This window comes from Halictus rubicundus, chromosome 1 (genome assembly GCF_050948215.1).
Source record: "Halictus rubicundus isolate RS-2024b chromosome 1, iyHalRubi1_principal, whole genome shotgun sequence".
In the NCBI taxonomy this organism is placed as follows: Eukaryota; Metazoa; Arthropoda; class Insecta; order Hymenoptera; family Halictidae; genus Halictus; species Halictus rubicundus.
This window is the reverse complement of record NC_135149.1, coordinates 31712957-31740745: the sequence shown is the minus strand read 5'-3', so window position 1 is coordinate 31740745 and position 27789 is coordinate 31712957. Positions and strand designations below refer to the sequence as shown.

Below are 27789 nucleotides of genomic sequence, written 5' to 3'. Positions count from 1 at the left end.
TGATCCACGTGACGCAACTCGACTATACCACTCTGTCGCCCGAAGTATCATTAGAGATAGCTCGTTGAGAATATTAATTACCATGGATGGATCATTACCATGGCTATTAGAGCCTGCTATCATTTAATACGTCTGTCAAATGTTGATTATGCAGTACAAACCACGTAATTCTTGCGAGCTTTTTGAAAATATAATTGTAAACGAAATAATTAGAAGTCACCATAGTTTGAGACTACAGTTAAAATGAGATTAAATTATAAAATACTTTCGTAATATCAATAATTGTCAAAAAAGAAAATTAGAAGTCACTCTAGTTTGACCCTAACGTTAAGATGAGATTAAATTATAAAACATTTTTGTAATATCAGTAATTGTCAAAAAAAAAAGAAAATTAGAAGTCACTCTAGTTTTACCCCAACGTCAAAATCAGATTAAATTATAAACTATTTTTGTAATATCGATAACTATAAAAGAAAAATTCAGCAGCAATTTTGGCATTAAAATGGAATTAAATCAAGGGCAAATATCTAGAGTCACTAGTAGTGGGAATTTCCACAAAACCAGAACGCAATGGGATAAAATTAGGATGAGAAATACGATTATCTTTATAAATAGGTACGGAAGGTGTTTTTCCGAACGAAAGTGCAGTATAATAAGATAAATTGTGTCAGTAACTCAGTGGTTGACGCAGCACGGTCGCAGAGTGCGACGGTTTCGCGTCGTTCGAGTACCATTTAATCATTGAAAATTTCTCCGGGCGCTGTTGGTTTTCATTAGCGTGGTAGGTGTGCTATATACTGTATCAGAAACTGCGGATTTCTATCCCCGCCTCCGTTTAACACCGTATCAGAAGCCGGAGGCTAGAACAGCCAGTAATCCGGCTGTCGCTATCTGCTCGGCTGTCCTTAACTATGGCCGGCAGAGTGGGGGCCATCGAGCAGCACTTGACACGAGGAAAGGAAAGGAACGAAACGGAACGAAACGAGGGAGGTGAAGACTGGAGGTGGCGTCAAGACCAAGCGGTTCGGTCGTCCAAGGTAATATAAAGGCGTACGTCGACTTCACCTGGTTTAACTTACCTGGAACATCGAACAGCTCCGCTGTCCAACACGGCCAGGAAGTCCGCCAGTGCCACACCACTTTCTACCATCATGTGAGTCCCTTTAAACGGTCTACGTGCATTCTATTTTCATCCTAATCGTAGTCTAATCACGCCTACTCCGCCGTTTTCTACAATTGTATCAGCTTGGCCAGATAGTCGAATGTTTACGAAACACGATTATATCCCATTTTTATTCCAATTTTTCTTCCCTTATATTCATTTATATTTCTACGCAATTTCGTCGTTTGTTAAATTTGCAAAAGAGACGAAGGGACTTTCTGGTCAATCTAATTAATTGTTCTAGGTGGATAATTGTGCAAGTTTTATTTTATCTTCTAAGAAACATGTAATTATAATTTTCGTTACGATCGAACACTGTTTAACCAGTTAAGCGCGTTTCACGTGTATACACGTCATTCAAAATTCTATTGCGGTGCGGTCAACGTTAATGAATTGTTAATTTCTTATCGAATAGAAATGTAATTCTTTCTCGTTTTGCTTTCCTTTTTTCGTACAATTTATAATAGCGGCGTTTGGCCTGCATTCGACGTATATAATCGTCATTGCTTGATTTTAATCCCGAGAGGGATTTTTCAAATTAAATTTCACAGTTAACTGGTTAAACCTACCAGCGCCGGTCAAAATGACCGGTTTCAGATTTTGTATTTCACAATTACTGAAATTATAAAGGTCCTTTCATGGGAAATGATTAAATAAATATATTTAGGATGTATTATAATACGACCCGCACAAAACCCGAATAAATTCAGTCTCGTCATTTTTATAAGACAACGTATAGTAGTTACTTCTAGTTTAGTGTTAATCACCGTGACAAAATAGTATTTTCGATGAAACGCTTAGGGAATATTTTATTTCGCGTTCCAAAGTTTTTAGTGACAGTGTAGATCTACTTTAATGGCCGAGTCAGAGTGGTTCGTTTCGTTTGACCAAGTTTGATGACATTTTTTGTTAATTATAGCGATGAATTTTCAGAAAAGTTTGATGTATTTACAGGTTCGATTTTGCTCGTTCATAGCACCCTCTTAATCGTATTCTAATTAATTCTGAAACTCTTCTTTCGTTGTAATTACATCTACATTGTGGATCATCGATCATCCTTTTTTCTAACTGTATTTGTTGATGTGTTTGCTGATATTTGTTGGTGCCGCTGAGTCATGTTTTTCTTGTTTACTCGACAGCGATTACGATAATTACGTTATCTGTTCTCGGTTCTATGCTAGGATTAACGTGAACTCTGTAAATATGAAAATACTATGAATAAATGTTGCATTACGTTCGAGCTTCACCGCTGTTTAAACAATATATTTCTCAAACATTCTCCGTTCTTATTCCCCCACGTAACTATTCGATATTAGCAATTGAGATGCTTTCCCTCCATTCTTGAACTGCGCGGGTTTACAAGGTCCGCGGAATAACAATTGCAAATGGCCAAATAACAATTGCAAATGCTCCGACGTGCGCGCCCTCGTGCCCAAACTCGCTGAGTAATAGCATGCCAACTGCACTAACGCAATAAAATGATAACGAACTCGTTGATATTCTGTGAGAAACGATTCGTGCAACTTTGGATTCTAAAAAGAATCCAAGAAAAAGAGACGAGAAAATAATATTCGAATGATTTCTTTCGCGCGATGGCGGGTCGCGTGGCTCGATCTCGTTAAACGATATTCAGCGATAAGTGGATCACACTGAATATCGCGTTAGGATGCAGATGTTGCATAAGGCGGACACCATTACGATCGGACGCGATCTCGAGGTGTATTATGTAAATCGTTGCGTGAAGCTTATCAACTTTGATAAATTCGCTCGCGGCGCATTCGTCCCAAGTCGCATTTGCTCCTCGCGAATCTGCATAAAATTCAAACAGGTTTTTGCAGTTCCCCGACTCGGCAAACAAGCAATCGTTAGCTGCATCGACTATAGAAGACCACTGACAACTTAACGATCTTATATCGCTAATAGCTAATTCCTCGATACCGGTGTCATTTGTGAAAAACGAAATGTCGAACTCGATTTTAAACCTTTGCACTCGAATGGTGACTCTGAAGCACCACTAGAAATTGTTGTGGCATTATTTCAAAGAAATTGCAAAAAATATTACAAAATATTTGTTACACTACAAAGTTTAATAGATTACTAAACATTTAAAAATTACATGTAGAAATTGGATCAGTTTCGTATGAATAAAATGAAAATATTGTAGGACGGAAGAAAAATTTTATATTGAAAAATTCGCCGAGTGCAAAGGGTTAATACAACATTACCGTGTTGTTATGGATAGCAGGAAATTACTCATCGGTTACGTATTAACAGGATTATTTATGTTCGGGGTAATTAAGCGCGGCGCGTAATGTAAGAAATGTGAAATATTTTGGAGAGTAAGACAATTATGGTCGAGTTGATCGCCGCCGATTTGAACGCTGGTAATTAATTTCTGGAGGATAATATATTGCATATTTGCTACCATGGTTAATTACACGTCTCATTAATTGTCTATAAATCGTGCCGGCTGAATTGATAGGTTCCCTAGTTAAATAATCCAGCGATCTATTAGATCATTATTACTGTGATTATTTATTTCGATCCCTAATCCCAGTGACTAGTTCGTATATTTTCATTTACGCCAAAGGCTACATTGTTTTTGCAACGACAGGCTAAGATTGTTTTCACGAACGGCGATAAAAAGTACTTCCGGCTAGATTTTGTTATTCAACAATGGCCTCGCCTTTTTCACCTCGCAGGCTAAATTTACTTGGGAATATAAAAAACTATGTGTTATTTTTAGAAATCATTGCATTGAACACCAGATTTCTGCAAACATTAAATTTTTACTAAAATCAGTTTTGTCACTTTAAATCTAGTTATAAATATTTCTATACAAATTTCTGAAAAGATATGGATTTAAAGGTATCAGGAACATTTATTGTTATTATTATTTGTTGCTTTAAACCAGGTTTATTTAGCATCAGGAACATTAATTTTTAATTTATGTAAAAGAAACAGCTGTTCGACATAATAGTTTAAATAGAAAAGACATGTTTAGTTTTACGATAATTAGCAAACTAATGTATACAGTATGGAGCACTTTAGACTAAATTCGAATAATTTCTTTAAAAGTTATGCTTGGTACCTAACCTAAAAATTGTGCTTTAACTGTTAAAGTTTAACACTAGGTTTACGGGACCTGTCAAAATGGTGGGTTCTGATATTTTTAATTTATAACTATTGAGATTCTAAAGATATATCTATGAGGAATTATTCAACAAATATATTTCTTTGGGTATATGTTATTTAAAAAAGGTGGCTAAAAATTTGGGCAGCACATTCTTGTTATTTTTATAATGTAAAATAGTTATTTTTAGTGCTCCGTAAACCTAGTGTTTAATTCGTTGAAAGCAAACTCGAAATTTGGACAGCACATTCTTATTATTTGTATAAAGTAATGTAAAATAGTAATTTCTAGTAAACCTAGTGTTAAACTCGTTGAAAGCAAACTCTAGAAAACAGATAAAGAGAACGCAATGATATGAGTTTTGATAGTGGTTGGCGGCTAAATAATGTGATTGTTCGTCGAGCGGGCATTGACATTATCAAATTGTATTTCATAATTAGGAATTGTCACGATTACTACCGTTGTTCCCAACGTGGGCGACAGAAACGTGTCACACGTGAGATCCTCGCCTTGAAGCCCGTGAAAGTGAAAGGATTTCAGATTTTATCTTGCACAACGAAATGCGATTCAGGGGTTAAAAGTACATTACACCGGTTATTCTTAACGTCCTGGTTATTTGTGAACTTTAGACCAGCCGATTGACACGCTTATATTAATCAGGAGCGAGTATCTCTCTCGATTATCATAGATCTCGATCCTAGGTTGCTCTGCTGGAAACATTATTAACAATTCCATCACTGAATATCGACATCTCGAATGGAAATTCTACAGTACACTCGTTACGAAACGAAAGACATCTTCTTAACCCTTAGTACTCGAATGGCGGCTGTAAGGCGCCACTAAAAATTGCTGTATCATTTAAAATTTTCTTTTACATTATTAAATTTGTTTGTATTTAGTACATTACTAAACATTTCTGTGTTGTATGAGTAAATTGCACTATTTTCGTATGTATAACATGAAAACAAATTTTTTGAAGTAAAATATTCTAGGTCGGAAGAAATGTTTCGTTTTAATTAATTTAAAGGGTTAATATTTGACAAACAAATCTGGCAGCATTTAACTTACACTAATAATGAATAGACTGGATCAGAGAAAGTAGTTTGTTCTCGATTTATACATATCATATTTATCTCATAAATAGACTAGATTTTTATGCAAAATGAACATACTCTGAGTTAATTGTAAGAAACAGAAATAAAAATGTGCTCTTGCTTTTAAAAATTTTAATACTAGGTTCACGGGGCACTAAAAGTGACTATAGGTCACATAACTTTATAAAGATAATAAGAATGTGCTTATCCAAATTTTTAGCCATTTTCTTAAAAATGCTAACCCAAAGAAATAAATTTGTCGAATAATCCTCAAGGCTGTGTCTTCACAATCTCGACAATATTAAATAAAAAGTATAAAAACTTGTCATTTTGACGGGTCGTAAATTGCTCTAATGTCTCCAGAGTTTAGTATGCATTGTCGATTCAGTTTTGTCACGAACGCATAAAATCCGCAGTCCCATTTACAACTAGCTGAAAGTATTATACCTCGAAATGAAATTGAAAACTACGGTGAAAGGACTTTCGTCTCGCAAAAATATGACGTTCCTAGATAACTCGTTGAACAAAGAGAAGCAAACAAAAGTCGAGGAAACGGGAAAAAATGAAAAGAAACGGAACGATAAGAGGCGCACTTTCTCCGGACTCGAAGTAGAAAGTTTAGCTCGATTGGCGTGGCTGATGGGGCTTGACAGAATAAACACTTGTTTTTTTTCTTTTTGTTCTGTTTTGTTGCTTTCGTCGCGGCGACCGTGCCATAAACAGAGCGAGACTAGCGCCGATAAAATTTTTATCTCGGTTCTACGGATTGGCATAATGCCGCGCGTAAATACCAGCCAGCCTGCTGCATAATGGATGCTAACGAAAACACGTGTTCGTGCTCGCCCTTTTCTTTTATACTTAAGCACGACTTTCACTGCACACAGATTTATGGAAATTTTCACGTTCTTGTACTTGAACTCGCGGTAGCAGTTCGCAATTCACAAAACTGACAACACCCCCCCCCCCTAAAACTAAATATCACTAAATATTAAATATTATTATATTGTGTTATTATATTATCCCTTAGCACTCGAATGGCGACTGTAAGGCGGCACTAGAGGCTTCAAAATATTTTTTACATGATTGAATTTGTTTGTATTTAATAAATTACTAAACATTTCAGTGCAGTATGAGTAAATTGAAAATTGAAAATCGAAAAAATATATGTAGAAGGGACATATTTTAGGTCGGAAGAAGTGTTTCGCTTTAGAGTTAAAATGGCTTCGAGTGCAAAGGGTTATTATATTATTCTATTATATTATTCACTAAATATTTTCAATTATGAAATGTAAAGATACACGGAATTCTCGGCCTAGTGACGGCTGCAAAATGGTGGATTCCGGAATGGTTTTTATGAAGGGGCAATTTCTCCTTCAAGTTCGCGAGATCTGACAACTTTATCGAAGACGAGAAATCTCACTCGGAAACGGGAACAAGTGTCTCCGAAAATGAAAGCTTTTCGGCCGAAAGAAAGATCGAGCAAACGAAGCGACATGAGGGGGAGGGGGAAAAAAAAAGAGAAGGAGAACCAGACGGAGAAGTAGCCCCGAGCAGTGAAAGTCGGTAACCGGGCTGAACTTTGCCGGGAATGGTCAGAGTGGTGATTTAACGCGAACCGAACGGAAAAATGAGCGAGATGAAATTATAAAAATACTTGAACGCGCCCACTCTCGGACCGTTACGCAAGAACGAGTCACCGATTTATTTTTCTGTTTTATCTGTGTCAGTGTGTTGACTGGATTGGTCACTTTCAGTCACTGCGACGCGACGCGATGATCCGGGAATACCATTTATAATACCGGAGGGCCATTTTGGGCTTTGAAGAATTTTAGACTTTCAGAATTTTTAAAAATAAACTGAGTAGGTGCAATTTAAGACGAGGGAAGGTCAAAAGACTTTGAGAGAATTAATATATAAAAATTATTAAGGAAATGCTACTGGTGCACAAACTTTTTATTTTGCACAGAAATCTGCAGTATAATGGTTTCACTAATCTTTAGAACTTTCATGAAAGTGATCATTACACTAAACTTTAGAACTTCCATGAAAATAATTATTACACTGAGTCATGGAATTACCATGGAAATAATAACTATATTACGTAGCTCGAGCGATAAGGATTGAAACTTTCCGTCGCAAACGTCCCTCGATATATGAGGTAAACAAAATGCGAAACGATAAGAATAGTGACACTTATAAGCCATGCACGTTTAGTATTAAATATTTCAGCGAAGTGGAACTTTTACGAGTTTGATTTCAGTACGATTTTTTTGGATAGAATTGTACTATGAATAAGTAACTACGAATGCAGTATAGTTCTATACAGGGATCGAAATCAACAGCTATCTTTTGTTTTTAAAAAAATTCTATAGGGACAGTATTTTTTTAGAAAACAAATGTCACACTTGGGAAGTTCTTTAACAAATGTTCTTATGAAATAGATATTTTAGAACTTGTTTAATAAATGTCCCATAAAAAAGAGTTAACTTAGTAATAGAGATTCCATAAGAGACACAAATTAGTAACGAATTCGCAATACCAATTTAAAATATTAATAATTTCCAGTATCTCCAGTATTATATACATTTTTATTTGTCTATTCTGTAAATGATATTATAACTAAATGTTTTACTCTCAAGAACTTTATTTGTCCTTACCGGAACCTACAATGTGACATTTTTTGAAAAAGTTCCACGGTTTAAATACAGTGTTTATTCGATATATATCCAAAACACGGGTCTTCCGCGACATTTATCGACCATGCCTCGGTGACATATATAGAGAACTCACTGCAGAATCCATCAACAAGCTACCTAATTCTTTCGATTCCTGATTTGATGTGTTGTCGTATAGAAGATTTGTCGTTTTTCAACGGAATAATTTTAATTCCAGGGTGGTGTGGACGCTGCTGTTATTAATGGCAGCCATTTTGGCGGAGGCAGCAGTTCCAGATCCCCCATCGCCCGGCATCACCACCGTCGGATCCTTAAAATTGGCAACTGCAGCCGACTGCGCTGGCGTTGTTGCTTTTTCGGCTACCCAAGGTTCTATCGATGTGAGTTTTCCATTTTTTAAATTAATTACACTTTAAAAAAAAATTCAGACATCGCTTTCTTTTCGATTAAGTCATATTAAATAGCGTCATCGAAATACTATACGATGAAATATTTACTGTTCAACACGTTCGCTACCAGCATTTATTTCAACAATAATCTTCACAGTTATAACATTTCAATAAATGTAACCGTATCCTCTCATGAAATATGAACAAAACTATTGTCACAAAGAAATTAGAAATTCTCCGAATATAATGGTACACGCTATAGTTCTAAGTAATGACGTACACGAGAATGTTATCATTTCATTCATCTAGTGATTTAATTGATCTCAGTTTTGTCCGACCTAGCACATTTTATGAATAAGAAAAAGTTGTATTTATTGCAATTCAATGTCATAAAAATTTTTGTATTTTCTCAAATGACACGATTTTTAAATTGGACAGAAAAAAATTATTTACTTGAAATACAAAATAGTGGTTGTCATAAATGTGTGACGCTGGTAGCAAACGTGTTAAAATTGAAGTACAAACTCTAGTATCAAAATGGTGTTGAAAAATATTTTTTAAATTTAGAATCAAATTGTTTTAACTGTTTTTGTACGGTAAAAGATGCAAAATGTACAATATTAAATGAACAATGCACCTTTTCAATATATGGATATTTTTAATCGATTGAAGCGGAATAATAAAATCGTAAAATTTCAATATAAATTCGTGAACAACATTGTTTATCCATCAGCTTGCCAGAGTGGTCTTCTCTGAGACGCTGGTCGACAAAGGCGTGGGTTACGTCGCGCAAACTGGAATTTTCACGACTCATTGTCCAGGCCTGTACCAGTTCAGTTTCGCCGGTTATGGCAGCACCGATCTACAGCTGACTCTGAAAAAGAAATTGAACAACTCCGATAGTTGGCGGCCGGTCGTCAGCACCGGTCCCGGAGGCGGCGCCAATTTGATCTTGCTGGAAGTCGAAGCTGGCGATCACCTTGCCGTTTTCGCCGATTCCGGAAAGATCACGAACGGTGTCACCTTCTCTGGGTACCGTATCGCCAAGAAACAATAGATCGGATCATTGGACCCCGTGGGAAGCTGTTTCTCAAGATCAGACACGGCTCGGAAAACAATTGATCGCTACCATCGGAAAACTCGTTCGAGACGAAGCTAAAATCCGCCATGGCCGACCGGGATACAACGTAAACGTAAAACTACTCTCGACAAAACGCCTTCGCCCTCAGTAATCAGAATTTTAATGCGATCTATAGTCTATGCGAGATATCTTCTGTTACATTGTTGAAACGTTCGAAGGCTGATTACTGACGATCTTGGTATATTTATGATGGTTACCTGATATCGACCTGATGCTGAAGAGTGCAAAACGGATATAACTCGGAGTTCAACATTTGCTGGAACTGCGAATCTATTATATTTTCTTTTTTTTTTTTGGCGTCTACTTGCCAAGCAGAATCGCTCGAAATGATTGTTAGCGAAATTGTACGAATTCTGAATTGGAAAACGATCGATCAGAGCGGTTTTATCCTTCTCCACGAACCTAACGCTCTGTGATAGCCCTTTTCCCTTCGGTTTCTTTTTCCGACTGTCTCACAATCTCAATGATCTTGTTTGTTCCAGTGAAATCGCGTGGGAATGATTCAGTGAAATTGTGAGACGAGTCGATTCCACCCTATACTTGGAATCGACGAATTTCTTCGTTTCTTCTTTTCTGTTTTCTCTTCTCCTACTCTTCTTCCGGCTATTCTAACTTTTCTCAGACTTTTACTTTTGTTGTACATATCTCTTTTTATTCTAAACAATGTGTACAAATGCTTGACCTGTCATGTACCATGCTTTTCTCGGAACTTTCTCTTTCTGTGTATAAATTTTCTTCGTATTACAAAATTTTCTTCTACTCTCTAATTCTAAACTTTATTCTTATTCTACGCTTTGATTTTCAGTTTCTAAGCCTCTTTAGTTCTTTCCTTTCTTTCCAGTAATTTCGCATTTACAATTACTTGGATACTATCTCTCTGAATACCTGTCAGTATTACGATCTCAAAATTCGATAAATGATTCGACGAAATATTTGTACAGACCGGAATTTTGATGATGGAAATCCACTTTCTTCCTATTTCTCAACATTCTGAAGCTTCTCTTTGCTCGCATACTTTTGTCTCTTATTTCTTACTTTCTCTTGCGACTCTGTAATTACATTCTTCCTACGACTAGTCTGCTTGTTATCTCTCTCTCTCTTTCTTCTTCTTTATGTTGCTGTATTTTTCATTATGACAAACTTTCTCCTCCTTGTTTTTTGATCTTTTATTACTTCCTGAAGTTTCTAATAGAATTTCATTGTTTTTTTTTTGTATTCTCTTGTATCAAAGTACCTGAAATTTATTGCGTTATTATTGTATATTATTTTCATTCTAGGTGCTATTTTCTTATTCTATCTTAAGTGGATACTACTGTTTCAAAAAAGCTTTCTCCTCTGTTCTGATCTCTTTCTGATCTTTTTCTGATCTCTTTCTGATCTCTTTCTGATCTCTTTCTGATCTCTTTCTGATATCTTCCTGATCTCTTTCTGATCTCTTTCTGATCTCTGTCTGATCTCTTTCTGATCTCTTTCTGACCTCTTTCTGATCTCTTTCTGATTTCTTTCTGATTTTTTTGTGATATCCTTCTAAACTTTTTCTAATCTTTTTCTGATCTTTTTCTGACCTTTTCTTGATCTCTTTCTGATCTCTTTCTGATATTTTTCTGATATCCTTCTGAACTTTTTCTGAACTATCTTTGTAAATTGTTCCTCAGTTCTGACTTTTCTTGTCTTCTCTCTTTCTCTCATTCTACTCGTCTTTTACTGTTGTCTCCTCTTTTTCTTGATTTCTACTCTATTTTCAAAATTTTCTCCTCATTCTACCTTTTTCTATTTCTGCTCTTGTAAGGCCAATCTTTTCACTACTCTAATTAATTTCACTCTCTACTTCCTTTCAAAATCTACTTTATGTTTAAAACATAATAATGTTCTTCATGTTTAAAATGCTCTTTATTTCTTCGGCATTTCGTCTTCCACAAATTCTAAACTTGTTTCTCTATTAATTATTTCTGGTATTATCTTATTTATCTGTTTCTTATTTTTCTTTTTCTAAATCTGTTTCCCTGTCAATTGCTTCTGGTATTATCTTATTTATCTGTTTCTTATTTTTCTTTTTCTAAATCTGTTTCCCTGTCAATTGCTTTTGGTATTATCTTATTTATCTGTTTCTTATTTTTCTTTTTCTAAATCTGTTTCCCTGTCAATTGCTTTTGGTATTATCTTATTTATCTGTTTCTTATTTTTCTTTTTCTAAATTTGTTTCCCTGTCAATTGCTTCTGTTATTATCTTATTTATCTGTTTCTTATGTTTCTTTTTCTAAATTTGTTTCCCTGTCAATTGCTTCTGGTATTATCTTATTCATCTGTTTTTTCCTCTTTTTCTTCTATTTCTAATTCTAGTTGTCTTTCTGCTAGTTCAAATTCTATGCTTACCTTTCTTCTAAAACTATTCTTACCTATCATTGTGTTCGTCTTTTCATTCTTTCTCGTTCTATCCTCTATCTGTACATTTTACCCTCTTTGTATATTTTTTTTCGTTGTAAATTTTTTTCAGAACGAACAAATTTCTCTTTACAATCTTCTTTCAAATTCTTCTCTTTCCATCTACTTTCTCGGAACTTTTCTCTTCGATTTTTATCTTTCTTCTTCCTTCAATTCTCTAGTCTTCTACTCTACATCTATTCTACTTCTGATCTACACATGTTTCGCCTATGTTCATATCTACGTCTCTTTTCCTTCGCTGACCTTTAATGTTTCTACAATCTGTTATATCTATCTTCTATCTGTCATCTATTCTTTGTGCAGACCTCTCACTCATGTCTTACTCTGTACATATTTGTAAAAATTGTCTATCCGCATTCTCCGGCTTCTCTTCTTCACCTTCTCTCTACAATTTCTCTCTTTTCTTCTTCTTCTCTGTTCATGCTCCTTCTAAAACTACAAATTTCGCTCTCGCCTCTTCAAACGCACGTCGCCAAAACTCTCGACGTTCCTTCTAGTCTTCTTATCGATACTATTAGAAAATTGAATGCTCTAATAATGCTGTGCATTGTACTTTATATATTTTATACTCTTTCTCTCTGCTACTCTTAAAAATGGCTCTCGCTCTTCTCTTACTCTAATTCTTCTTCACGCCTCGATCAGTCATACGCTTCACTTCTCTCGACTACAAGCATGTCCCTGTGCATTCTACTGTTTATCTCTCATCTACAGCTCTGAATCTTTTTTTCTACCTTCTCCATTCTTTTCCGTTTTCTTCTCTCTCCTTTCACACTGTCTCTCGGCTACGATTTCCGTGAATTTTGTACATAATCTTTCACACGCTAAAGAATGCTCTACGTAACAGCGAAAACGGAAGTCCTTTGTGTCACTCTCGACCAGGAGAACCGGGCTCTCTTTCTCTCTCTATCTACTTTCCTCTCTTCTTTTCTCTCTCTTTCTCTCTCTCTCTCTCTCTCCTTTTCTAGTCTAGTCTCCCCTGTCTATCGTTACACGACTCGGAAAGCAAACGCTGCCTTACGAAATGAACGACGCGAACACAATCCCCCTACCCCTCCGTCTATTCTGTCCCTCGTGCTGTGATTCTCAAGTGCTATAACTGTTTCTATTCTCGAACAGCCAATTGTTTCCTGTATCAGGTGAAACGTTTACTTTTAGGTGACTCTGTAACTCGTGGCAGCTGCTTCGCCGATCCGAAAGACGCGAGACACATTCGACCCTCATGAGCTCCTCACGCTTTCTCGAATCTTCTTTTTATCTCCCGATGACTATGTTGCTAATCGACTGCACTCGTTGAGAATTCTCTTAAAACGCAATCGACACAAATACGAGAAAAAAGAAAACGCAAATAAGAGAAAATCGTGGGAGATCTTTCAGTTTCTGAGGGACTTATGAGGGTTGAGCCATGACCGAACACGTTCACTGCAAAACGAGCCTTCACTACGAAGAAGAGCTAAGATATTTTTTCAACGGAGAGTCGGATCGATTGAAAATGATTGGCGACAGTGAACGTGTGTCATGAGATGATGTCAGCCGCGAGAGAAGCAGCTGCCACCGTGGTCTCGTCTGTGTTTCAAATAAACGATCCGCTCTCACGCCTCTGTCTTTCTTTTTCAGTATTCTGCTCTACCTTCTGTCTCTGCTGAACTTTCTCTGCCCGCTCTGACATTTAATGTCCGTCCCACCTGTAAATACCGTAATCACCGATTCCCCTAAGACCGTCGCATCTGTGCTACTGTCACACACTGTTCTTTACACACTGCATCTTACGCTGCATTCCGCTATCACAGCAGTTACGTTGTCGAGAAGTAGATCGGAAAACGTGAGCAAAAGAAAAAAAAATGGCAAAAGGAGTGTCGTCCCGCTGCGGAAAAAACCACGAGAAAATTCAGGTGTCGAGGAAGCGTGCACGCGGCTGCAGAACAGTGCGTTTTTCTTCTCTCTCTCTCTACATCTCTTTCGTTTATTCAGATTTTCTCTTTTTTTGGTTTGTGTGAAGCTTATAAAATAATCCTGTACTAATTACATTATCTTTTACGCTGAATTAAAACCGATGAAACTTCAATGGAAGCGTCGAACGCGTTATCACACGTTTTATTTTTTTCTTTTGCGAGAATGTCCTCTGCGGATACCCGTATCGTAGAAGTTATGGCGTTTCTCTGGAAACGTTGGAATTTTAAATGCTCAGCTCCACGCGACCGCCCAATTGTCCTTTGTAATTCTCGAGCACGGGATACACCTCCTCTTCCAAAAATTCGACCACCTGCTCCGGAGCTCGACCGACGAATGTCGAAGGATCGAGTAGAGTTTCCAGTTGATCGAGGATCGGCGCGAAGTACGGATCATTCTTGATCCTCTCGACTAGATCGTTGTCCAGACCGTGCTGCTTCACTTGCGCGCCGGCCTCGTGAGAGAGCACTCGTATTTTTTCGTGGCACACCTGAAACAATTTTAATCGTTGAATAGTGTTCTGGATATTACAGCTTACTACAGGTAGGTAATATATTTTTCTTCTTTTTTCAATTTAGAACCGAAGAAGGATAATTTATATCGTATATTTTGAAAGATATCGATCGGGATTTATTGATATTGATGTGATCTTCAATTTTCCTACAAATGCGTAAACACTACTGGCACAAAATATTCAATCAAAATCGGGAGTTTGATTATTCAACAAATTATTTGGGCGCATATTAACCCATTTGCATCATTAGCGTATATATACGCTCAGTTTTCCTGGTCACTATCATTATTCTTCAGCTAAAAAATAGAAATGCTAAAATATGAAGTTCTTTTCCTTGTAGTCATTTTTGTACTTAAATATAATAAAAAAAAAGTTTGTTGATAAAGGCCTTCTATTCATATTTCCTTATGATGCAAATGGGTTAAACATGCATAATAATACTGTATATTAGACCGATATTGGATAAGAGGAAATATAATATTTCAGAAAAGTATTACTAACACTAGAACTACCAAGCACTAGACGCAACTGCCAGACACTGCCTTGTAATAACAACAAAATTGCATTTGTTTAGTTTTCGTACCAGTTTTGTTTAAATATCTACATCGATAGAGAAGTTTATTAAAAAATTTTTTTATGAAAACGTACTTATAATTTCAATATTTCTCACAGAAAAAATTAGGAGCAAGTCATTTTGACTCTTCCGGTAGTTCTAGTGTTAAGTGCATTTGAAACTGTTTTTCATATAAAAAATTACGTTCCAAATGGAACTTGCTAAAAAGTGCCATAAGCTATTCGATCACCGATTAGATAATGTTTTTTTTTACCTGTCTGTCGCCTCCAGCCTTCACCATAGCCATTATTATATTTTCCGCGGTCATGAAGGGCAGTTCTTGGGCCACGTGCCTCGCGATGACCTTGGGGTAAACAACGAGACCCTCTGTGATATTTTGAAGGGTCATTACAATAGCATCCGCCGATAAGAACGCGTCCGACAATGTTATCCTTCTGTTCGCTGAATCGTCGAGCGTCCTTTCCATCCATTGTGTCGCCGCTGTTTGCAGCGTGTTGTTCGACAAAGTCATCAAATACCGGGCTATACTGCAAGTCCTCTCGGAACGCATCGGGTTCCTTTTGTATGGCATAGCACTTGATCCTACTTGCGTGGATTCGAACGGCTCTTCGATTTCTTTCATATTTGCTAGGAGCCTGATGTCCGTGCAAATCTAGGATAAAAATAAATAAATTTATTATTTTAAATAATAAATCTAGGATATAAAGGCACAGTGGCAAAGGAATTTAAATGGAAAAGCAAGAATATTATCATTTTATTTCAATAAACTTTTTTCACCCTTTAACCCTTTGCATTCAGAGCTATTTTGACTCTAAAATCTAGTAATTTAATTGATCTCGGTTTTGTCCGACCTAGCACATTTTATGAATAAGAAAAATTTGTATTTATTGCAATTCAATGTAAATAAAAATTTTTGTATTTTCTCAAATGACACGATTTTTAAATTAGACAAACGTGTGTAGAAAATATTCTAAATCAGTCATTTCTACACTCTGTCGATAACGTTGGAAGTGACAGTGGAATGATAACAGAGCGATAGCGCCACATGAGTACAGTATAAGTGTTAGGTCTACTTTTACACCTTATCTGCAACATTAAAGCACTATGATCTCATAGATCACCTTTTTATTGACTGTTTATTCTGGTTAGAGTAACTAACTTGGAAACACTCATTTTGATTCATATTTTACCGGAATCATTTGTAATTTTCTACTTATTCTTTGTAAAATATATTATTGTGAACAAATTTATGGGATTTCTTACTTTATGAATAGTGGAGCCTAAAGAGCTAAGCGCATTTAAGCACTCTACATCGACTTTTCTGCTGTAAGTCTGACCGGTAACTGGATAATGCTTCTCGAAGCCCGCCATTTTGGTCACGAGACGATCTAGCTGCTTCACTTTTTGACCGTCACCTATAAAAATACTTATAAAATAAAATATCCAAAACATGAAAGTAAAAATACACTTTATCTATTATCGGAGCGCGATATATAAATGCTGAGTTTAATTTAAATAATATAAACCCAGTAAACAATCTGTTCTTGATTTGCTATGAATTTGCCACCAAAACTTGTTTACAGATTCCGAGCTATATATTTCCGCGTTAGGCTCGGTATTTGAGTGTAAAGTTTGCAGGCGCAATTCCATGCCAAATCCATGTCAAATCCATGCCAAATCCATGCAAAGTACAAACATTGATCAAAAATTGGCTCGAAGCAGGTTTGGCTGACCAGGTAAAAACGAAAGTAAACTAGGAACTATGTGATTGCTTTTTTTAGCGGCAACGTATGTTTACCATTAAATAATTGAAGGAAGGATGCTTGGGTCCCAGTGGTGCCTTTCACTCCACGGAACTTGAGGTCGTCCCTCGCACGTCGAATGGCTCTTTCGTCCATCAAAAGTTCATGAAGCCACAAGGATGCTCGTTTGCCGACAGTAGTAAGCTGAGCCGGTTGAAGATGAGTGAATCCCAATGTCGGTAAATCACGGTAATCCATAGAGAACTTTGCAAGACGCTCCAAAACGTTCGCGAGTTTCGGCAGCAGTATGTCAAATCCATTACGCAGGATAATTAGGTCCTTAACGTATAAATATTAACATTACACATCGAGCACAATATCACATTCTCCATTGCATTTACATTCTCCGAAGAAAATTACTAATGCTCAATTTCTATTTGCAACAACATTCTCCTACAAATATCATTTTAGACTGTAACAATTTCATATGTAACTGCATCTTCGAAATTCATTTATAAACGTTAATTTTGGTTACGATCATTTCGTATGCAACTGCATGTATGAAATTCATTTATAGACGTTAATTTCGGTTACAATCATTTTATATGAAACTGCTACTTTGTAATTTGTTTTTAAACGCTAATTTTGGTGACAATCATTTCATGTGCAAGTGTATGTTTGAAATTCATCTATAGACGTTAATTTCGGTTACAATAGTTTTATATGAATCTGCTACTTTGTAATTTGTTTTTAAACGCTAATTTTGGTTACAATCATTTCCTATGCAAGCGTGTTTTCGTATTTATTTACAAACATGATGCAAATCGAATGCAAGGAATTGGAAACAGTAGGAGGATAAGTGGATTGCATAAATGATTCGATTTGGTAAAACGCCATGAAAAATTGAATTTCACCGTATTATCTCCAACATAGCAACTGGTTGCACCCAAATGAATGATTGGAGCAGCTTTCGGGCACTGATCCGCGAAAACGTGAAGATGAGCCATAACGTCGTGTCTCGTTGCCTTTTCTTCTTTTGCAACTGCCTCGAAGTCGATGTCGTTTATGCGAGCCTCCATTTCGGCAATCTGGTCCGGTGTGATAGCCAAACCAAGTTCCTAAAATAATTTTTCATTAATTACTCATCGAATGTATGAATACTTAATGGAAGTATAAATATACCCTTACACAGGGTGACCAAAAAGTCACTGGATCGTTTTAAAAATAGAATAATCATTTCATATTGTTAAAACAAATTCACATCGAGTCATTCATAAACAAATTCGAATTTCAAATGGGGGTCATTTGGGCGTAAAAATTTGACGAGTTCGGAAAACGATGGCAACCTGTCGAACGCAAATAGGGAGCACGATGTTACTGTTGACAGAATTTTTATTCCACACATTGTTGGGGAAGCGAGTTACAACAAATATTATATTTCGATGGGATCGACGGAAATTATCGTTCGCGATAGCAGAGTAAATGTGCAGGTGCCTTCTATACTTCTTATCCCTCTTTCAACGTACTCTGTATCATCTGATTAGATAAAAGAGGGCTTGGTGCTCGGTTGTAGGCATCGAGCACGCCATGAGTTTCACATTCGGACGTGTTCGTTTCCACCGTGAAAAAGTACAACTTCCGTAGTTTAAACATGGTGTCTCTGGAGAGTGTCGCGGGTATAGTGATAAAAGTTCTTAAGTTGGTGAGGAGACTCTTCAATCGTTTATCCATCGACACTTAATGAGAATCGAGCCGTAGCGAAAATTTGCGATCGTCCGAAAATTGATCGTGTGTACGATTGGTTGAAGTGGTGTGAAAGAATTTCAATGGCGAGAACATTTGCAGAAATTAAATAGTTTTTCTGGGATCCCAAGCAAGAATTACATTGTATATCGCTGAACAAACGGCTAAACTGCTTTTGTTGCAGAAATTAGTTTGAATACTTAAAAAATATAGAATCTTCATTAAGGTTATCAAAGTATGCGATTATTAACGTAATTTTCTAGAATAATGATTCTAATTACATTGTCCTTGAAGCGCATTTATCTTTATATATGATACGTTCACGATTAACAGTAACATAAAGGATTAGACAACACACTTGTAAAGATAAATGTGTGAACGTAATCCAAGTTAAAGTATATGTTGATTATGCTTAAGCGGAAGAAATTAGGAAATCTGAATAATAGATCTGATAGGGTTTATTTATTGATTTATGATGATTCTTAACGAACTTGGTAACAAGGGGTAGAATCGAATTGGCCGCATGGCAAAATGCTCGGCCAACGACGCCAACTTCGCAAATTAGTGCAATACATCTGATAAATCATCACAAGCGGACTCATTCAAGAAGCATTCATATACGATTCTATGATTCATTTCGGTCCTTATCGGCGTACGATAAGGAACGTTGTTTGTAAAGCGATACAACGCCCTTTTTGATGTATAGTATTGCGATACGAGCGTACTACTTTCCACCTGGTGTTACTATTCCTTAAGAATCTAGCACGCCCAACAAGCCCAAGTGCCAAACAACGTCAAACTATAACAAACTCATTTATCTTTCAACGTTTCTCTCGCCCGACGATTGTAAAAGTTCAACCACCTTTTCAGAAACTGCACCGCTTTCGTGTCGAACATGATCAAACGGCGTTAAACATGATGAAACGGTTATTTTCCCAGCTTCGTCAGTTTTATTTCAGATAATGATTGAACAATTATTTTTCCAGATTTTAAACCTCATAATCCTGATCCTGTACAGGACAGGATTCAAAGGAGAATTCCTTGGGGTCGGTGGAACATGGAACTTGAACGAAGATAAAAGTCCGGACGCGGAAATCGTCGCGTCCGGAGTGCTAGTCGGTTTCTTCATTTATACTAGCGTCGTTTTGATCACCTATTGTCTCGGCAGCACGTACCACAAGAGAACGCTTGTCGTAAGATCTTATTTCATGCTCCCTATAATTAAATCCTTACAAATCGAGAAGACTTTTCACATTTTCAAAGATACAAAATCAGCTTCGGTGAATTAAATTAATTATTCGGTGAATTATCGCACTTTGCACTCGAAGCTATTCTAACTCCAGAAAATAGATTTCATACTCCCTATAATTAAATCCTTAAGAATCAAAAAGACTTTTCACATTTTCACGGAAAGATAAAAACCAGCTTCGGTGAATTAATTTAATTGTTCGGTAAATTTTTGCACTTTGCACTCGAAGCTATTCTAACTCCAGAAACTAGATTTCATACTCCCTACAATTAAATCCTTACGAATCGAGAACACTTTTCACATTTTCAAAGATAAAAATCAGCTCCGGTGAATTAAATTAATTAGTCGGTAAATTTTTGCACTTTGCAATCGAAGCTATTCTAACTCCAGAAAATAGAAATTTTTCTGAGCTAGAATAACTGCGTGTAACTTTTTTCATTTTATGCTTATGGGGCTGAGCACGTTCGCTGACACTATGCTCCAATTTTTAAAAGTTTTTTAATTAGAAATTTAGTTGGGTAAAAATTGTTTTGAAGCTTGCAAAGTATATATTTTACGTTATAGAACTTCTTGCCCTTTTTTAGCAAAATTCTACTTTCTTTGAAAATTTTTCCATTTCTTTCAATAAAACTATGACAGAATGACATGTAGACAGCGAGTTTTATGCATTTATGACAAAAATGAGTAAAATTTTAAAGAATAGGGGGATTAAAAGAACTTGAAAACTTGCTAAAATTATTAAGAAAGAAACTTTTAGATGAAGAAATTGAGGAGGAAAATTAGTATTTTGCATAAAGTTTCGCAATCTAATGATAAGACACTTTGTTCAACTCCATATATTACTAAGAAAATGTTATCTGTTTAGGAAGTTTTAATGAACTTCGTTGGAACGTTCATGTTCATCGCTGTGGGTGGAACAGCGCTTCACTATTGGCACGGATACCTTCCAGAGCATAAATTCGATACTATTGTCCAAGAGAGGCAGGTAAGAAAGAGTCCATCATAATCATAATCATCATGATCATTTTTATTTGACTTCTAATATTTTAGAATACGACATTCCTTGTCTGTCACTCTGTTTTGTTGAGCTTGACATAATTGCATTCCTGTTTCCACTATCGACTTAAAACTAAATAAAACTTGCTGTAATCTTTTATAATTTAACCATTAACAAAACTTTTGGGATGCGGTCCCATTCGCTAATAATTATTTAATAACTATTTTCTGTCCCACTACGTTTCTATTTACCATTTCGACAGAGATGAATGTTAAATACAAATATAATTTACTTGAGCCATTGCATTTTCAATGCAAAATGAAATGCTTAAAAATTAAATTCCTTGGAACTATAAAACTTTTCATCTTGTGATTATTGTGAGCATAAAACTCTTTCTGTAACAAATTACCAAATAATTTAATTTTTTCCTGCGCATTTTGCAACAAAAGTTATTCGACTTGAAAGATTTTTGATTAGTATCTTTGTGCTGAAATACTAATCGTGCGTCGGAAGGAAATTGTAAGATAATTTTGGTATTTAATCGACATCGTGTTGCTAAACTAAATTGACAGTAATTGATGAGACAGATGCAACGGAACATAAATCAGTAATTAGCCGATAAAGCCACCTGCGAGTGAGGCACTGCTTTCTGCAATGGATCAAAAAAGTTATGCTCCTAAATGCACAGTTGCTATAAAAATCGGCAGTATAGAAATGTTTTTGTCTTGTAAATTGTTAATGTAGAAATGTACACATAATAATGTGTATATAAAATTTGAGTGACAATACCTTTCGATGTACTATAATAAACGTCAATTCAGGTTAGTACACGTTTGAAAAGTATGCGAAACAGTTTATGTTAAAATTTATGAAGTATATTGACGTTTAAAAATTATTTTCAAATTTTCTGTAAAGTATGTGTCGCTATTGAATTTTCAATTTTTTTAGGTGGGATTGGCTGTTGGATCGTTATGCGTTATCGAAGGTGCAGCCTATCTGGTTGACCTAATTCTGAGCTTTTTACACTTCCTGAAGAATCGTGATGATCTTTTATAATAGAGTTGTTTCACGCGAATTTTAAGCAATCTTTTGTATCATTTTCAAGACCAACAATTTCGAAGCCTCTCATTTATCGTCTTCGAAAATCTAATGAAACGTGTCTGTAAACGTTGCGAATCAATTAGGATAAAAAATTGTAAACGATTTGCAGGAGATGTCACTGTTGTGTCCATAGTAATAACTGTTAATTGTAATCATGTATGAATTTTCGTTATCGCAAAGTGTGTTTAATAGCGTAAATTCGTTCGGTTGTCTTCAATATCTTCTTTCCATTTATAATAACTTTTAGTTAGTCACTGTTATCTGCATCTGCTATGAGTCACGACTCAGTCGTTAAAATTAGAACACACTTATTTTTACAGCCGAACGAATTTATGTTGCAATCCAATAATTAGCTTTTACATATTCCATTGATCGTTCACATGAATTGAAAGTGTTCCGCGTTTATTTCCGGTATCGAAAAATATTTGATAACGTACAATTTACAAAAATTATTTTAGAACACCTCTGTTATCTTGCAAGGAGTTATCAAATATTTTTTAATCGGAGGCAGCAAATTCTAATCGGAATAGAATAATAACTTTTCGTAATAATTTAAACTACGTTTGTGCATTTCGAAGTATCAATGAATAAAATATTTTGTACTTGTGTACTTTTATACTACTTTTCTTAGCAGAGGAAGCAAAAAGTAAATTATATGTCGCAATTTCTCTATTTTTATTTAAGGGTTGCAAATGTTCGTGTCGATTTAAAAAATAAAACCTAAACGGTTACATGCTAAAATGCACAATTTTATTAACTATTTATATTTATAGTCACGACTATTTTTTACAATGGTTTCCTAACAGTTTACAAGTTGGAGGTTATTGTTCTCGCAAAAACGTAAACAAAAAAAGATTTTTCTAATAAAAAAAAGATTAGATAGAATCGAATATTCGATTAGATTTTTTTCTAATAAAAAAGATTTGAGGTCTGTGAAAATCGAGCACGAAATTTTGCAATCATCCAATATTATTTTCGACGTAAGAAGGTATTTAAACAAATTTTCGATTATATAAGCTGAAATACGTTAGTGTGCTGGATAAATCACTGTCTTCGATCAATGTTACTTGAACGTCGCGTCGAGAGAAATAATCGTTCAGAACAAATGTGAATAATAGGTGAATTAACAACTTCAAAGTTTCTAATATTGAAAAGCGTGATCACATTCTATTTGCGCTATTTATACGTGACGCAACAATTTTCAATCGAATCGTAATAACCGACAAAAACTGAAGTTCAAAAATGGGTCGAGCATGCATGGCTCTATGGACGGATTTCCATTTTGTGTTAAAGGCTATCGTAGCTGTAAGTGACGTCAACTTACAGTAACCAGAATAATAGGATCTAAAAGCATATTTTTCATTTAGGCTCTAATGGTCGTGGTCGAATTTTTAGTTTTCGATGTGACCACGAAACAATACTACCGTTTCATATACCTCGAAGCATACTACTTTATCGTTCTTTCGTATTTAATCATCGTCTTGTATGGTTACGTATGGTTCGAAGTGGCTCCAATTTTGGTAATTGTATAAACCAGTATTACTCCCTACTAACCGATTAAATATCATTAGATCTTTCATCGCAATTGACATTCAAAAGCAGCATCATTAATTTAGAACTGTACGTTTACATTTTATTAGAAGAAAAACTAAAATGGACATTTACTTAATAAATTTTTAATACAACTTTATTGCAATAGGAACAAAAAGTACGAATTGTATAAACTGTACTGAAAATTTTTAATTAATTCCAATGTGTTCGACAATAGCTGCCATTCATGCAAAATATGCAAAAGCTATAAGAATGCATTTAATTGCATTCAGGACAAATTCATTCAAACTCAAGAATAAGCATTAGTAAAACTTTGTAATAATAATTCACTATATTAACAATAGTGACATAAGACCATAAAATAAAAGAAAAATGAAAAGACCAATATATTTAATAAAATAAGATTTGAATGATAACTTGTATTTTATTCAGGAAATCTTACTAATGGCTATATCGGCTATTATGCTGGCGTTTGCAACTTTTGTGTACATTAACGACTACAATTCGAAGTACGCGGTGACTAGTAAGTTCACGAAATTAACAATGTATAATAAATTAAAGTGTAAGTATAACATTAAAGAGCATTTATCGTGAAATATTATTTATCGTGGGACCTGCTGTCCATTGTTACCCACACACAGTATAATACCTACAATAGCTATCTTTTTTCTAACTTGTCTAATTAACTAGACTGCAGATTTTATACATTTATTGCAAAAATGGATGAGTGAAACATAAACCTGTCAAAGCATTAGAAGAATTTATTACATTAAAAAAGGAAACACTTTTATTTCACTATTGTGTTTTACAAATGACATAAACTCTTTACTTTCCACAAAGATCCGCAGTCTAGCGATAACATAATTTTAACATGCCTTGTCCCCTTTCGTCACTTTAGTCGTAATGATTTTGCAGAGCAAGAACAAGATCAGTTCCTGATATTTATTATACTAACACTGTGTAAGTTATATGCCCAACAAGGGACACAGAATTTATTGTGTCATTTCATAGCGTGTCATTGGAAGACGACGAATAATCTTCTGATTTGTCAATGTTAATTAACAGTGGCGTTCATATTGCTCGTCATCGACGTGATTTTGCTCATACTGGGAGCTTTGGGAAAGGGTCCAAGTTTCGCAAAAGGAGGTGGAGGTGGAGGTGGCAACAGTGGCGATTAAACCTGTTCGAATCAACCATCACGAAGAAATAAAACCGTTGAATCTCGCATACACTAAAAAATAAATGAACATTAATAAATTACTTGGTGCCTGTTACAATCCGTTTGCTGATCATTCAATTTTCAATTATAATGAATGTGCCTCGATCGATTTCCTGTGTGTTACTATACAGGATATTCCAACAATGTACTTCCATAAAAGAGGCGATTCCCGAGATCATTTGGAGCAACTTTTGCCTTTGCGAAAATGATCTCCGAGGCGGCGTTAAGGAGTTATCGTCGAAAAACGCGGACCAATCAGAGCGCGGCTACAGGCAGATCAGGGGAAGTGACTCGAATTGAGGGGAAACAGTTTCCCTCCCTCTCGGGCACGTGACCTAAAAGGGGAAGGGTGGGGACACAAGTCTTAATCTGATTGGTCCGCGTTTTTCGTTAATAACTCCTTAACAGTGCCGCGGAGAAGATTTTCGCAAAGGCAAAAGTTACTCCAAAAGACCTGAGGAATCACGCCTTTCCAGGAAGCACATTTTTGGGACACCTTGTATACACAAACTTCTTCTTCATATAATGTATAGACAATTCAGTTGTGCAACTTCAGGACGAACAATATAAATGAACCATTTCAAAGAAATATGTTCGAGTTCATTCGTCAGCTTTTGCAAGACTTCAGCCTTCTGTTGAAAGTGCTGAAACTGGTAAACGAAATTTTCTATGGGAGCAATCGTAGGTGTTTCCAGAGATTCGATTACACCCCTTCGTCATTCAGATCATGGCTGTCATCTGCCTCCACGAGCTCTCGAAGTACAATGAGTACTCGGTGCCAAGATGGCTGTGGGTGATTTACTGCATCAACGCGTCGACGTACTCTATCATTTATATTTCCATCGGGATAGCACAAGTGTTCGAAAGACCACGGAAACTGCCAGTTAGTTACAAAATGAGACTCGATAATGTTTATTTCGGTGTTGTAATTAAATAGAAACCGTGAAATATTTTTTCATGCCTTTACAAACTTAATTTGTAGCATTTTTTACCGAAAACGTGTCCCCAATTTTTCACCTCGTGCAGAAATATCCTAGAAAAAATTGAATGATGGTCCGAGCTTTAAAATGGGTCTATTATTGTACTATTTTTCCAACGAAATTATTAATGAATTAAATATTGGCAATTTCTCGAGAATCGGAAATTTAGCGTTAGAATACCTTTCGGACATATTTTTCATTGTATTTTTAGGAACTCATCTGCTTCTCGCTCGGAGTGGTTTTCCATTTGATAGGCGGAATAGCAGGCATCGAAAGATCGCGTAATGAATCCTCATTAGACATCGAAATAGACCGAAGCGAGTTAAAGATCGGGCTGCTGTTACTAGGTACCCGTTTACGTAAAACATTTTCTAAACACATTTTATTTACATTCCCCATTCAGAACTTTCAATTGAGATAAAAACGTGACAATATAAACTTTTATTCTCGACACTAAAAATTTCTTACAAAATTCCGACTTCATTTAGAATTGCACCTTTATTTGTATAATTCGAATTTCCGATCGTTCGCAGGCAATTTCATCATCCTGTTCTTCGAAACTGCATACATGATATACATAGAGGTTATGTCGGAAATGATAAACATACAGACCCGCGCTACAAATGTATAATGAAACTGAATAAACGTTGTTAACTCGCATCTTATGTCTTTGCTTCGCTTGTGTTAATTTGTAGGAATGGCTAGATGATTTATTAACGCTGTTCCAGTACGCGGATAATATTTATTTTTCTGTTTGAGCAATCGCTTGTCCACCAATGTTCAATGCGTTTTCTTCTCATTATTCGCGTTTCGTTATGACAAGAACCACTAAGTCTGCAATCAATACACCGGCTGAAAGAACCAGAATTACATTTTACCGCGGTATTGATCACATTATGTTTAACAGTTGTACATTTATTCCACTGAGTTCGCAGAATTAATTTACACTTTACAATTCGCTGAATGTTTCTAATCTATATTCCACCCCAAAGTATTTCTATTAAAAACAAATAGGATAATTGTAAATCACTAAGCAAAATTAGCTCTAGAATATTTATGCATTTAAAAGTGATAATTCTGTTACGATAAGAATATTATTAAAAATACAGTGCAATGATAATTCTGTTACGATAAGAATATTATTAAAAATACAGTGCAATGATAATCGGTACGGGCTAGTAGATAATCATTGTAACACTTTTCTAGAACAAGTATGGATAATGCTGTTGCAAATCCTACTCGTGCTGTTTTCGAATTTACTATCTTAGATACATATTTTGGGTTCGTTACCTAGTATGAAAGGCATGATACAGTGTTTCGACAGGTCCATCAATGCGGTGAGCAACGTTAACGCAACATAGAATCCGAGAGCGAAAGCTTCCTTTAAAATAGAAAAGTCAAATCATTTTTCTAATCTAGTTCGACGAAATCAAATCCTGTTCCTCAATTTAGATTAGTAACAATATATACATTAATGTTCCATCTAGAAGTTAATTTAGTAAGTGCAGAAATGTCTGGATCTAAGAAAACGGGAACTGTAGGATCTAAGAAAAGCGCTCATCCCCTCCACTTGGGGGCATACTTTCTTTGGGGGCATAATTTCAACTGTATTTAGAGGTTTAATTAACGGTATGTACGTTCGGCGCGGTCACAAAAAAAAACAGTAGAACTGTACGATCTAAGAAACAGCACGGACCCGAGAGTTTTCCTTAGATCGAGACTCTACTGTACTATATCGAAACAAACCGTACCCTTTAAAATTTTGTTCAATAATAAATATGGACAGTTGATCTATCGATTAAAAGTTCCTCGAGGATTCAAAAACCCCATTTCACCGTATAAAGGTTAAATTTTTAATATTTGCTAGGTATATCGAATGTATTAAAGAAGATAAATGATTGTTGAATTATCTAAACTATATTCGTACCGTCCACACAGACTGATCCTCAAAAATGTAGGACGCAATATAAAAGAACGATAAGAACAGCCAACCATGGACAGAAATCACCCAAATAATCCCGATGCCATTTTGGTAGAAAATCAATGTGAGGATGCAGAGCACCTGGAAGCCATAACCAAATAACCAATCACTATCCATCCAATGTTCTCTCTGAACCGCCAACAGTTCTGTTAAAA

At 35.7% G+C, this 27789-nt stretch overlaps 3 protein-coding genes across 3 annotated transcripts in view; 2 read left to right on the top strand and 1 right to left on the bottom strand.

Annotated features, from left to right (window-relative positions):
• The first annotated feature begins 943 nt into the window (after window positions 1-943).
• Window positions 944-14103, top strand: C1q-vp (C1q-like venom protein). The gene is made up of 3 exons (XM_076800859.1): window positions 944-1153; window positions 8282-8444; window positions 9187-14103. Coding segments are annotated over exons 1-3 (489 nt in total). The 5' UTR covers window positions 944-1151; the 3' UTR covers window positions 9511-14103.
• The window catches only part of Adsl (adenylosuccinate lyase), a 53031-nt gene continuing 36756 nt past the window's right edge, over window positions 11515-27789 (bottom strand). The window contains exons 2-6 of the mRNA XM_076800673.1: window positions 17728-17931; window positions 16870-17152; window positions 16335-16486; window positions 15325-15723; window positions 11515-14473 (exon numbers count right to left, since the gene is read on the bottom strand). Coding sequence (XP_076656788.1) covers window positions 14210-14473; window positions 15325-15723; window positions 16335-16486; window positions 16870-17152; window positions 17728-17931 — 1302 coding nt within the window. The 3' untranslated portion in view covers window positions 11515-14209. The remainder of the gene's footprint in view (window positions 14474-15324; window positions 15724-16334; window positions 16487-16869; window positions 17153-17727; window positions 17932-27789) is intronic.
• On the top strand, window positions 18365-22947 carry Ssk (smooth septate junction protein snakeskin). Its single transcript, XM_076800873.1, has 4 exons — window positions 18365-18515; window positions 19543-19749; window positions 20671-20790; window positions 21751-22947. Exons 1-4 carry the CDS (start codon window positions 18465-18467, stop codon window positions 21856-21858), a joined length of 486 nt encoding a protein of 161 aa, XP_076656988.1. The 5' UTR covers window positions 18365-18464; the 3' UTR covers window positions 21859-22947.

What these genes read in the sequence shown, in the direction of transcription:
- C1q-vp (XM_076800859.1), top strand. An exon ending in CTACCCAAGGTTCTATCGAT is followed by an intron (nt 8,445 to 9,186) that starts GTGAGTTTTCCA and finishes TTTATCCATCAG; the next exon opens with CTTGCCAGAGTGGTCTTCTC.
- Ssk (XM_076800873.1), top strand. Translation starts at nt 18,465, where the DNA reads ATGGTGTCTCTGGAGAGTGTCGCGGGTATAGTGATAAAAGTTCTTAAG. An exon ending in ACCACAAGAGAACGCTTGTC is followed by an intron (nt 19,750 to 20,670) that starts GTAAGATCTTAT and finishes TTATCTGTTTAG; the next exon opens with GAAGTTTTAATGAACTTCGT. An exon ending in CTATTGTCCAAGAGAGGCAG is followed by an intron (nt 20,791 to 21,750) that starts GTAAGAAAGAGT and finishes CAATTTTTTTAG; the next exon opens with GTGGGATTGGCTGTTGGATC.